At 39.1% G+C, this 12,883-nt stretch overlaps 1 protein-coding gene across 8 annotated transcripts in view; it reads right to left on the bottom strand.

The window, feature by feature from the left end:
• The window catches only part of Ccdc150 (coiled-coil domain containing 150), a 107,814-nt gene that overhangs the window by 61,752 nt on the left and 33,179 nt on the right, over nucleotides 1–12,883 (bottom strand). For all 8 annotated transcript variants that reach the window (XR_002378903.2, XR_002378904.2, XM_085837329.1 and 5 more), the window contains 5 exons: nucleotides 12,558–12,650; nucleotides 9,232–9,339; nucleotides 7,417–7,541; nucleotides 679–856; nucleotides 93–161 (listed from right to left, as the gene is read on the bottom strand). Coding sequence is in view for 6 of the 8 variants with exons in the window: in XM_085837329.1 (XP_085693455.1) it covers nucleotides 93–161; nucleotides 679–856; nucleotides 7,417–7,541; nucleotides 9,232–9,339; nucleotides 12,558–12,650 (573 nt within the window). In the remaining 2 variants the exon portion in view is untranslated. The remainder of the gene's footprint in view (nucleotides 1–92; nucleotides 162–678; nucleotides 857–7,416; nucleotides 7,542–9,231; nucleotides 9,340–12,557; nucleotides 12,651–12,883) is intronic.

The raw sequence follows: 12,883 nt of genomic DNA, 5'->3' as shown, positions 1-12,883 counted from the left end.
TAAATACCCTACTCATTAAAATAAGCAGATGCAGTAGGCAGTGATACAGAACAAACAAAATAAAATGAACATCAAAAATGAAATGTGAATACCTTGCTTTCAGCTAATTCTTTTTCCAAATTACATTTTTCTTTGGCTACTTCTTTTTCTGTTTTATTAACCTGCCGAGGTGGAAAAAAAAGAAACAGATCAACTTTTAGAAGACGCAGGTTCTACTATAGCAGATGACAACATCCTATATGCCAATTAATATCTACAGTGCAAAGATAGTACATCCTCTCAGAAAAGGGGTCAACAGGGAATCCCTGAGGCAGAGCAGACTTCACAAATAGCCCTGCAGTTCAAAAGACATGCCTGTATGTCAGATTCTCTCTCTTTCCTCTGACCTCTAAGACAAGGCTGTGTCCTGTTAACTTTTGGTCTCCTGCTCCTTTAGGGCAAACGGGTTTTTAAATTCTGACCCTGTAACTAACAGAAGGATGTGTAAATTATCCATTGACACTATTGATGTGGGAAGAGCATACTGTTACTATTTGGCCTAGACTACTTTACATGCTGGAGAATGCACATTTCTTTACTGGCATATCTGACACACTATTAAAACACAGTTTTGCTTCTGTTCTCACCTCAAAACATCATTCTGTATCTCAACTAGAAGGGAAACCTGCTGCTACCTACCTCCCTCTGAAACCACTCATTCTTCTCCAGCAGAGACTTCTTCTCCTGCAATGATGTTTTCAGTTCACCTTGTAGTCTTGCAATAGTTGATTCCAGAAGTTCTTTTTGGACCACTGTCCTCTTCTCAGCCTCCTGTGATTTCTGAAGACACTGATTGTGCTCAAGAATTAAATGGTCTCTGGAGCAAGAATAAAGAGTCATCAAATTAGCTAAGTCCTACTAGGCCAGAGGGTAAATGTTCTTTTTTTTTTTATTTAGAAATGATTAATTTTCAAGTTTACTAATTTATTGGATTTTCTAATGATAACAAGTTTTAACTGTAGGATAAAAATAACCCAATAAGTTTAAAAATAAACTGACAACAGAACAGATCTCAAGAGTTTTTAGAGGTGTATGTGTGTAAGGAAATATCAGTTCCACTAGAGTTGGAGTCACATGCAATTCATGGTGCTAGAAACTAAACTGGACGCACAGAAATCCTTCCCTGCTGAGCCATCTCTCCAGCCCCAACAGCCCCTCCCCTTCTTTCTTCTGTTTTAACTTTTTTATTATAGTCAACACAATATATATTTTTATACCAATCTTAAAAATGGTGGACATGTTATTCAATGAACATAAATAGACAAAGTCTTTTTGCTTGTTTGTTTGTTTTGTTTTTAGTAGAGCTTAAAACCTTGGCTCTTACTGTGGTACAAACACAAAATAAGAACAATTTTTAGACATTGGAGTTCATTGTAATAAGGCTGTACTTCAATGTCCCTGACATCATCAAAGGATTTTACCTCCATAGAAGCTAAGCTAAGAGTTGACAGTTCTGCTGTGCCAAGGAATGAATGGTAGACACGATTATTTGGATACAGATTTCCTGCTATGTTCAAAGGTATTTGACTTGAGGAATTGTGTTCATTCTTAGCCCACAGGGAACAGGTAACATTCATTTAAGAAATGGTGTGTGTATTGAGATGGTCTATCCATGAGGTCATTCATCAACTGTTTCAATGAACAGTGGCTCTGCTTGGAGGGTGGCACAGACATTAGGTGAGGGTAAGATTCTGGTTCATTGGCTATGATGGTTTTGAAAAGCATTCATCTCAGAAAAAGAATAACTTATAAGGTCCTCTTCAAAATTGATACAATAATTATAAATATCTAGCAAAACGTCTCATACTTTGTTGTTCTCTTACAAGCCACCTCCCAAATTAATTGTCTATTTTTCTTTTGGCTGTACAAATAATTTTAAAATATGTAAGCTGTTCTGAAAACCATAGTATAGTGTAAAAACATCAAATAAACAATTCTACTAATAGATATTAGAAGCATGATTTCAAGACCATTATGTGGCACACAACATGACCCTGCCATGTACAAACAAGCAGAGTATGTATATTGATTGTACATTATTGGACCTATTTCTCCATTTACCAAATTAGAGAGACCACATGGTAACAGCCAACACATTTCTAGTTCCTCAGTATTTTTTAATTTCAATCGATGCAGATAAGTTGGTAATATTAATCTTCATATTAGGAGATATTAAGGAAAAGTGATTGTTACTCCCTGTTATTTTTGTTGTTATAGGTGGAATTATGTTTGTGTGTGTTTGCTGAGAGATTACTTTCTTCCTTTTCTAGAGTGTAGTTTTGCTACTTGTGTTGGGGTTTCCAATTTATTATCCACTGTAGGGCTGGATTTGTGGAAAGATATTGTGTAAATTTGGTTTTGTCATGGAATATCCTGGTTTCTCGGTCTATGGTAATTGACAGTTTTGCTGGGTATAGTAGCCTGGGCTGGCATTTGTGTTCTCTTAGGGTCTGTATGACATCTGCCTAGGATCTTCTAGCTTTTATAGTCTGGTGAGAAGTCTAGTGTAATTCTGATAGGACTGCCTTTACATGTTACTTAACCTTTTTCCCTACAACTTTTAAAATTCTTTCTTTGTTTAGTGCATTTGGTGTTTTGATTATTATGTGATGGGAGGAATCTTTTTTCTGGTCCAGTTGATTTGGAGTTCTGTACATTCATGAGCATCTCTTTCTTTAGGTTAGGGAAGTTTTCTTCTATAATTTTGTTGAAGATATATACTGGCCCTTTAAGGTGGGAATATTCAATCTCTTCTATACCTATCATACTTAGGTTTGGTCTTCTTGTGTCCTAGACTTCCTGGATGTTTTGGGTTAGGAGCTTTTTGCTATTTGTGTTTTGACTGATGTGTCCATGTTTTGTTTGTTTGTTGGGTTTTTTTTTTTGTTTTTTTTGAGATTATATGTTTCTTTTTTTTTTGGTTTGACCTGGATATTTTTTTTAATTAGGTACTTTCTTCATTCATATCTCCAGTGCTATCCCAAAAGTCCCCCACACCCTCCCCAACCCACTCCCCCACCCACCCACTCACACTTCCCAGCCCTGGCATTCCCCTGCACTGAGGCATATAAAGTCTGCACGACCAATGGGCCTCTCTTTCCACTGATGGCCGACTAGAAATTTGTCCATTTTGTCCACCTTTTCCAGTTTTGTTGAGTATAGCCTTTTGTAGAAGGATCTGATGGTGTTTTGGATTTCTTCAGGATCTGTTGTTATGTCCCCCTTTTCATTTGTGATTTTCTTAATTAGGATGCTGTCCCTGTGCCCTCTAGTTAGTCTGGTTAAGGGTTTATCTATCTTGTTGATTTTCTCACAGAACCAGCTCCTTGTTTGGTTGATTCTCTGAATAGTTCTTCTTGTTTCCACTTGGTTGATTTCGCCCCTGAGTTTGATTATTTCCTGCCATCTACTCCTCTTCGGTGAATTTGCTTCCTTTTGTTCTAGAGCTTTTAGGTGTGTTGTCAAGCTGCTACTGTGTGCTCTCTCCAGTTTCTTTTTCGAGACACTCAGAGCTATGAGTTTTCCTCTTAGAAATGCTTTCATTGTGTCCCATAGGTTTGGGTATGTTGTGGCTTCATTGTCATTAAACTCTAAAAAGTCTTTCATTTCTTTCTTTATTCCTTTCTTGACCAAGGTATCATTGAGAAGTTTGTTGTTCAGTTTCCATGTGAATGGTGGCTTTCTATTATTTATGTTGTTATTGAAGATCAGCATTAGTCCACGGTGATCTGATAGGATGCATGGGACAATTTCAATATTTTGTTATCTGTTGAGGTCTGTTTTGTGACCATTTATATGGTCAGTTTTGGAGAAGGTACCATGATAGGCTGAGAAGAAGTTATATCCTTTTGTTTTAGGATAAAATATTCTGTAGATATCTGTTAAACCCATTTGTTTCCTAACTTCTGTTAGTTTTACTGTGTCCCTGTTTTTTTTTCTTTTTCTACCATCAGTCCATTGATGAAAGTGGTGTGTTGAAGTCTCCCACTATTATTGTGTGAGGTGCAATGTGTGCTTTGAGATTTACTAATGTTTCTTTAATGAATGTGGCTGCCCTTGCATTTGGAACATAGATATTCAGAATTGAGAGTTCCTCTTGTAAGATTTTATGTTTGGTGAGTATGAAGTGTCCCTCCTTGTCTTTTTTGACAACTTTGGGTTGGAAGTTGATTTTATTCGATATTAGAATGGCTACTCCAGCTTGTTTCTTCATACCATTTGCTTGGAAAATTGTTTTCCAGCCTTTCACTCTGAGGTAGTGTCTGTCTTTTTCCCTGAGATGGGTTTCCTGTAAGCAGCAAAATGTTGGGTCCTGTTTGTGTAGCCAGTCCTGTTAATCTACGTCTTTTTATTGGGGAATTGAGACCATTGATTTTAAGAGATATTAAGGAGAAGTAATTGTTGCTTCCTATTTTTTTTGTTGTTAGAGTTGGCATTCTGTTCTTGTGGCTGTCTTCTTTTAGGTTTGTTGAAGGATTACTTTCTTGCTTTTTCTAGGAAGTGGTTTCCGTTCTTGTATTTTTTTTTTGTTTGTTTTTTGTTTTTTTCTGTTATTATCCTGTGAAGGGCTGAATTAGTGGAAAGATAATGTGTGAATTTGGTTTTGTCATGGAATACTTTGGTTTCTCCATCTATGGTAATTGAAAGTTTGGCTGGGAATAGTAGTCTGGGCTGGCATTTGTGTTCTCTTAGTGTCTGTATAACATCTGTCCAGGATCTTCTGGCTTTCATAGTCTCTGGTGAAAAGTCTGTTGTAATTCTGATAGGCTTGCCTTTATATGTTACTTGACCTTTTTCCCTTACTGCTTTTAATATTCTATCTTTATTTAGTGTATTTGTTGTTCTGATTATTGTGTGTTGGGAGGAATTTCTTTTCTGGTCCAGTTTATTTGGAGTTCTGTAGGCTTCTTGTATGTTCATGGGCATGTCTTTCTTTAGGTTTGGGAAGTTTTCTTCTGTAATTTTGTTGAAGATATTTTCTGGCCCTTTAAGTTGAAAATCTTCATTCTCATCTACTCCTATTATCCATATGTTTGGTCTTCTCATTGTGTCCTGGATTTCCTGGATGTTTTGAGTTAGGATCTTTTTGCATTTTGCATTTTCTTTGATTGTTGTGCTGATGTTCTCTGTGGAATCTTCTGCACCTGAGATTCTCTCTTCCATCTCTTGTATTCTGTTGCTGATGCTCCCGTCTATGGTTCCAGATTTCTTTCCTAGGGTTTCTATCTTCAGCGTTGCCTCACTTTGGGTTTTCTTTATTGTGTCTACTTCCCTTTTTAGGTCTAGTATGGTTTTGTTCATTTCCATCGCCTGTTTGGATGTGCTTTCCTGTTTTTCTTTAAGTACTTCTACCTGTTTGGTTGTGTTTTCCTGTTTTTCTTTAAGGACTTGTAACTCTTTAGCAGTGTTCTCCTGTATTTCTTTAAGTGAGTTATTAAAGTCCTTCTTGATGTCCTCTACCATCATCATGAGATATGCTTTTAAATCCGGGTCTAGGTTTTCGGTTGTGTTGTGGTGCCCAGGACTGTGTGACGTGGGAGTGCTGTGTTCTGATGATGGTGAGTGGTCTTGGTTTCTGTTATTACGATTCTTACATTTGCCTTTCACCATCTGGTAATCTCTGGAGTTAGTGGTTATAGTTGTCTCTGGTTAAAGCTTGTTCCTCTCATGATTCTGTTAGTCTCCATCAGCAGACCTGGGAGACTAGCTCTCTCCTGAGTTTCAGTGGTCTGAGCACTCTTTGCAGGCAAGTTCTCCTCTTGCAGGGAAGGTACACAGATATCTGGCGTTCGGACCTGCCTCCTGGCAGAAGATGAAGGCCTGAAACAGGGCCTGTCCCAAAAGCTGTTAGCTTTTTAGTCCACACTCTCACTTGGGCAGACTAGCTTCAAAGGGATCCGGGAACCAAGATGGCTTCCCCAGGTGCTCCGGCAAAGCCCTTCCGTGCAGGGAGGACATCTGTCTTCTGGCAGCGAAGGTGCCTGGATGTCTGGAGCCCAAAATGGGGTCTGCCTCAGAAGCTGTTCTCTAGGGACCTTGGGGGTGTCCTCTGCCTCCTTGCCCAGGTGACCCGGTGCTGGCGCTGACTGGAGGGTTTACTGCTTCCCTGTTGTCTCAGGTCCCACGAGATTGGAATGGAACAGAAGTTGTGTTCCACTCACCAGTGGTCCTAAGATCGTGTGTAGTGTCCTCTAGGGACCTTGGGGGGGGGGTGTCCGCCAACTCCATGCCCAAGGTGCTTCCCTAATGCTGTCTCAGGTCCCATGTGATTGGAATGGAACAGAAGATGTGTTCCACTCACAGGTGGTCCTAAGATCATGTGGAGTGTCCTCTTGGGACCTTGGGGGTGTCCGCTGACTCAGCGCCCAAGGTGACCCAGTGCTGGTGCTGACCAGAAGGGACTTGTGACCCTGGTCAGGCCGGGTTTCTGTTTCCCTTATGCTGGTCCCGTGCGATTGGAATTGAACAAAAGATGTGTACCACTCACTTGGTGGTCCTAAGATTGCATGGAAAGTCCTCTCGGGACCTTGGGAGTGTCTGCCGATTCCTCACCCAAGGTGACCCGGTACTGGTTCCGACCAGAAGGGTGAGTCCATGTTTTATATGTTATCTTCTGCACCTGAGTTTCTCTCTTCTATCTCTTGTATTCTGTTGGTGATGCTTGCATCTATGACTCCTGATCTCCTTCCTAAGTTTTCTAACTCCAGGGTTATCTCCCTTTGGGATTTCTTTGTTTCTAGTTCCATTTTTAGATCCTGTATGGTTTTGTTCATTTCCTTCACCTGTTTGATTGTGTTTTCCTATAATTCTTTAAGGGATTTTTGTGTTTCCTCTTTAAGGGCTTCTAGCTGTTTACCTGTGTTATCCTGTATTTCTTTAAGGAAGTCAAGATGTCTCTGTGATCCTGTGATTCTGAGATCCTGGGTGTGTCTGAGCTCCTGGGAGTCAAACTGCCTCTGGGACCCTGAGATCCTGTTGTGATCAAGCTCCAAGGATCCTGTGATCCTGGGCATGTTAGAGTGCCTGGGAATGGAGCTTCCACTGTACGTTGTGGGACTGGCTGTGGAGTTGGCGCCCAAGGGCACTGGCCCAGACAGATTGGAAGAAACCCATGCCATTGGTCTGGTGGAATTCCTGTGTGCCTGGGTTCTACTGGTCCCAGTTACTCCCAGTGTTGGGACAGATGTTGGGGGTAAATGTTCTTAACATGATTCCCATCTGACAACAGTTACCAGAATGTTCTAGCAAACTAGTTCCTGAAGAGCAAAATTCTTTATCCCTAGAGTTGGCTCACAAATATGAAAATTACTGTGAGTGAACAAAAGTGTACATGTAGGATACCACTTACTGGTGCACATGTGGACACTGCTTACTTACAGGTGCATCTGGAGTTGTGCCTTTTCATTCTGCACAGTTTGGAGCTCTCCTGTGATGCTGGCATGGGCTGCGTCTAACAGTAAATTTTGCTCTTGAAATGTATCTGTTATCATTTTCTGCTCCACCTGAGAGAGTAGTAGGAAATGCTGATTTGCAAGTTGATGGGTTGATATTCAAAGTAACTGTTCAAAGTCACTAGGCTCACTTCAAAACTTGTTTCATTTTCATAAGCCTTTATAAGAGTTTGAGTACCCAGCCTTCTCTTTGGCTACAGTTCTGTCATTTTATAGTTCTACTAGACAAGATGAGGAAGTATTATATGCCAGCCTTGAACATATCTTGTGAAACCATAAAAGTCAATATATTTTTAAAAATAAAATTTACATTAAAATATTTTAGTATTTTAAAAGTTCAATATGATTTTACTTTAAAATATGAAAACAATAGAAACCCATCCAAACATCACATGAAAAGACCTTCCATCTCTTTTTTTCTCCTTCCCTCCGAACTGCCTGTGGAGAGAAGCATTTTCAGCAGTTTGGTGTGGGTTCCTTTGAGGTTCTCCTGCACTGCCCTCAAATGTGCTGTGCTAATGGGAGTACTCACTGTCTTCACCATCTCTCTGGCTCACCATTTTCTAATTAGCAATACTTCTACCTAAATCCATAATAGTTTTTCAAGCCTTGTAACATTATAATTACGTAACTATATTTTATTTAACTTCTTATTGGAAAAAAGGATAACATGTAACAGCTATAACAATTAGAGGCTATAACATATGTAAAATCCTTAATATCATATTAGTATATGAAAAGCAAGCAAACAAACAACAACAACAGTCTATCACATAGGAGCTACTATTTCTTAGTGTCCAAGAACCAGAATTTGAAAAATTATTTGTGTTTATTGGGATGGTCAAGTTTTGTAATGAAAATCAGTTTTAACTAAGGAACAGAATTTCAAATAGCTAAAATCAAGAGTATTATTAGCATACTATAAGGAAAATGGCAAGTCACAGATGTTTTGGGGGAAACTAAGTATTTGAGACTCATTTATATGTATAGTGTTATTAAAGGCTAAGTGGTCAACAACACTTGCTGCTCTTGCAGAGGACTTAGGTTTAGTTCCCAGTACCTATACAGTGGTTGACAACCATCCATAACTCCAATTTGAGGGGCTCTAATGCCTTCTTCTGATGGCCTCTGGCACCAGGCAGGCATGTAGCATATATATATATATATATATATATATATATATATATATATATTATATATATATACATACTAGCAAAGTACTCATATACATAAAATAAATCTAAACTATATGTCATTATTACATAAATACAAGAAGAGGTAATTACTTTTCCTAAAGTGGTATTTGTGTGGAAAGCATTAAAAACCATTGAATTGTAAAGCCAAATCACACCTTTGCAAAAAAGGAGGAAACTACTAATCAAAAAATAACAGCTGGTGGTGGAGTGGAAAAAATAACAACTGGGTTATAATAATAGACTGCAATCCCACCATTTTATAGGCTGAGGCAGAAAGATTGTGAATTTTAGACAAGTCTGCTGGGGTACATAAGTCAAGTAGAGGCTGAGGGCAGAGGGGCAGAAGGGTGAGGTAGTAAAGCCATAACTTTAGGTCAATTTTAATTCCATAATGAATCTGAGTTCAGCATGTGATAAATGAAACTGTTTTGAAAGAAAGAAAAAGAAAGAAAGAAAGAAAGAAAGAAAGAAAGAGAAAGAGAGAAAGAAAAAAGGAGGAAAGAAGAAATAAGTAAATAAATGAAGTTTGAGTGTCAAAAGAATACCTTCAAAATAGCATGATGTTCAGCAATAATTCTTGAATTTTCCATTTTAACAACCTGAAGCATGCTGGTTAGCTCTGAACACTTTTTGGAAAGCTGGTCATTCAAAACCTAAGACAAAATATACAGCAAGTCACATGTCTTTCTAATAATCACTTTATTTACATATTATTTTTAATGATTTCATAGGAACCCACTATATGTAAGCCTAATTTAGCTAACATATTATCAATTAATATTTGATTAGTCTAAATTACTTTCAAAACCTTCCTATGAGTTATTGATCATGGAAGCCCCAGAGGTAACCCAAACAACATATCCTACTGCCTCTGGTCTTGGTTGCCTACTGTAACTAGATGGTAAGACCCTGTTGCTGAGGACAGTGCTCATTTTGGATGTAAAACAGCAAAATCAACCCTGAACTGAACAGGGAACTCTCTCACTGCTAGCTAGCTTTCAGAGTTCCAGAAGGTGTTGAACAGCCAGTTAGGAGAGAAAGGATATCAATTGTCTTCCCAGCACTGGATCCTGCAGGCTACAATAATGACCTGCTAACAAGATATGCTATATGCCCACTGGTGCAACAAGGGCTTATTGTTACTGAAGTAACCAACTGCTTTCTGATTGGCTATGTCTGCTCTACCGGACGGATTTCATGCCTAGAGCTGTAAGCCTGGTTTAAATCTCCCGACTGGGGAAATAGGCCCTAGGAGGAAACCTACTGCTGTTGTTTTGCTAAATGTTCATGCAGTCAAATTTCATTCTAAATATTTAGTTTATACCCGCAGATCTGTGCTGCTCTCCACCTGGTCGGGGAAGCTTCTCTTCACAATGAAGAGTGGGTGATACAGAGAAAGGTAACATAGCAAAGTACTAAGAACAAGCAACTCTGAGTGCCCTGCTGTGGACAGGTCATCTACACCAGCTTCCCACTCTCCACAGCTCACAGGACTTTGCAGAGGGGAGGGAAGAAAAGCCAGTAGTCAATGTGCAGGAAAGGCGTGAGATGCTGACTTCAGAACATGGCGCGACTGCCGCACAAATCCCAGGAATTGTGTTTATCTGCTCATAACCTGTACAGGATAAAGCCAGTCAGGAGCTATTGGAAGCTGGTGGCTACTGAAGTGAAGGAGAAGCAGTCACTTTCTTTGAGACCTGTGGCTGCTGGTAGGTTTCCCTGTCCGAGTGGCTAGCCACACACCAACACACATATGGACAGCACTAATTGGATCTGTGGTAATAAGAATTTTTAAAAGGAGGACACAAAGTTGGGAGGGAGATGGGTGGGAGCACAAGCAGAAAAGGTGTGAGGTTGTGGTAAATGGTTACAATCAATGCTCCTTACATAAATGACTGAAATTGTCAACAAATAGGAAATAGTTGAAGGGGGTGGAGAAAATATTTTAAGAATTACAAAAGGTATTTTGGATGCTATTGCCAGAAGTGGAAGTCATGGAGAGAGAGAGAAAGGGATCAATACCAATTAACTGATTTTGTTTCTGGGCTGCCGCAGGCATTTGGTATTTTACAATTCTGAATATAAGACAGGCAGAGCAAGACTTTCACAGAATGAAATTTCAGTGCAAGTGTCTAGATAAGAACACAGACAATGCAGCATTTTATCATCAACAAAACTTTATCATCGACATTGGGAATTACTTACCCAATAACATAAAATATCCGTGTTCTTTCACCACCAATGATAATATTTATAAAAGCAAAATATGGATTGTAATCTTACAAGATTAATCCTTTCAGACACCACCCCTTTTACATACCAGTTGTTAGATAATAATTCTTTTATATTGAAATTTGCATTTTTTGAGGTTCTGGATTAAGCTCAGTACTGTAAATACGTAAATTGCTTGGCCCTACACTGTGCTACATCCCCGACCTCAGCCCCACACATGCATATTCTTGTGACAGATGTACACTCAAGTTGTTTTTTAAGGTGAAATAGGCAGGGATTTTATTTTTGTTTATTTGTTGCTGAGATTGGCTGGCCACACTTTTTGGTGGCTAAAGAGGACCTTGAACTTCTAGCTCTCGGACTGCAGAGTGTGGGGGTTACAGGTAAGCACTTCAAAACCTGGTTTGGGGCATATATTTTAGTGAAAAATTTCACCGAGAATAAGGGTGCATTTGTGAAAAAGAAATAGCTAACATGTTTATAACCAAATTTCATAAATCGAAACAAATCAAAACAACCCGTCCTAAGAACCTCTGGCACTTTGCTAGCTCAGCTGGCAAACCTTTCTGTAGATCAGCTTCCTTATCTGCTAAACACAAGTAATCAGTCTGATCTCGCACTTGAAAGGATTGTAATTTGTTAGTAATGTAAGCTGCTTAGAATTGTGTCTGGAAAGTGTTAAGTACTATCAGAATAGAAACAGTAGTGATTATAAGAGGATATTCTTTAATTTCATTTATTATAAAGCACAGCAGCACAATGACACTAATATTATTGCAGTCAAATTGTGCCAACAGAAAAGTTGCTTTCAATGATAAACACTTCCCTGGGCTCTGTGAAACAGTTTGCCTGTGTATCCCTTTAATGTTTTCAATATACATTCATGTATTAATAGAAAGTATATGTCACATTTGTGCACAGCTCCTTGAAGAAAATAATCATACATAAATCTCACAGCAAACAAACATTTATTACGTCTACTGTGCTGTCTGACACAGACCATTCAACAGAACAACCACTTTAATGTATAACCCTTGCTGTGGAGCTCCTTAGAAATGTGCTGAGGGAGGGACGGGACATCCCACCAATACATAATCTTGTTGCCAACCTGATGGGCTTCAGAATTCCATGGAAGCAAACCTCTAGACACGCCTGTGAGACATTTTCAGGACAAGGTTAACTGAGGCCCACATTAAATGTGGGTGACACCATCCCACGGCTGAGGTCCCACATTGGGTCAGAGGGAGAAGTGAGCTGAGGACAGCACTTCTCACCCCCTCCCTGCTGTAGGTGTGATATGGCCTTGAGCTCCTGCTGCCATGACCTGCTCACTGTGAGCCACGCTAAGTCCCTGCCTACATTGCCTCTGCCAGGTATTTTATCATAGAAAAAGGCCTAATACAATTAGAAAGTAAAGTATAACCTGTGACTCATTTAGCCTTGTGTACCACAGAGTCAAAGGAATTTGGGTGGGGGAAATCCAAAATGTACCTAATTTGAGAGTGGTTCATAGATGAAGCCCACCTTGCAAATAAAAAGCTAGATGAAAGAGATATGAATTAATATAATCAGGCAATTAATCTTGATTCTCTAACGAAACAAATATTAACATCTTAAGACAAAGAGAGCAAAGATTCACCTGTGCTTTTCCTGATACATCTTGAAGGGATAGTATTTCAGATTTCAAATATATGTTTTCTTCATGTTCTTTCTTGAGCGATATTTGTGTAGCCTATTGGAGCAAAACAAAAGAAGTTGTTTTCTTTTTCATATATGCAATATATTATACACATCTCTATTAAAAGGTCTGTATTCTGACCACTATCAGTGTCCACTTGTGTATTTGAGTACATGTGTGTGCACACGCGTGCGCGTACACATGCACGTGTCGTGTCTTGATATCTTTGACTTCCAGACAGCCTTTTATTTCTTACAGGGTTTACTAAGCCTATATGAATGCAGAGG

The sequence above is a fragment of the Mus caroli genome, unplaced genomic scaffold, assembly GCF_978045245.1.
Source record: "Mus caroli unplaced genomic scaffold, Mus_caroli_1 scaffold_1, whole genome shotgun sequence".
In the NCBI taxonomy this organism is placed as follows: domain Eukaryota; kingdom Metazoa; phylum Chordata; class Mammalia; order Rodentia; family Muridae; genus Mus; species Mus caroli.
Note: the sequence above shows the minus strand (reverse complement) of the source record. Positions and strands in the feature narration are given on the sequence as shown.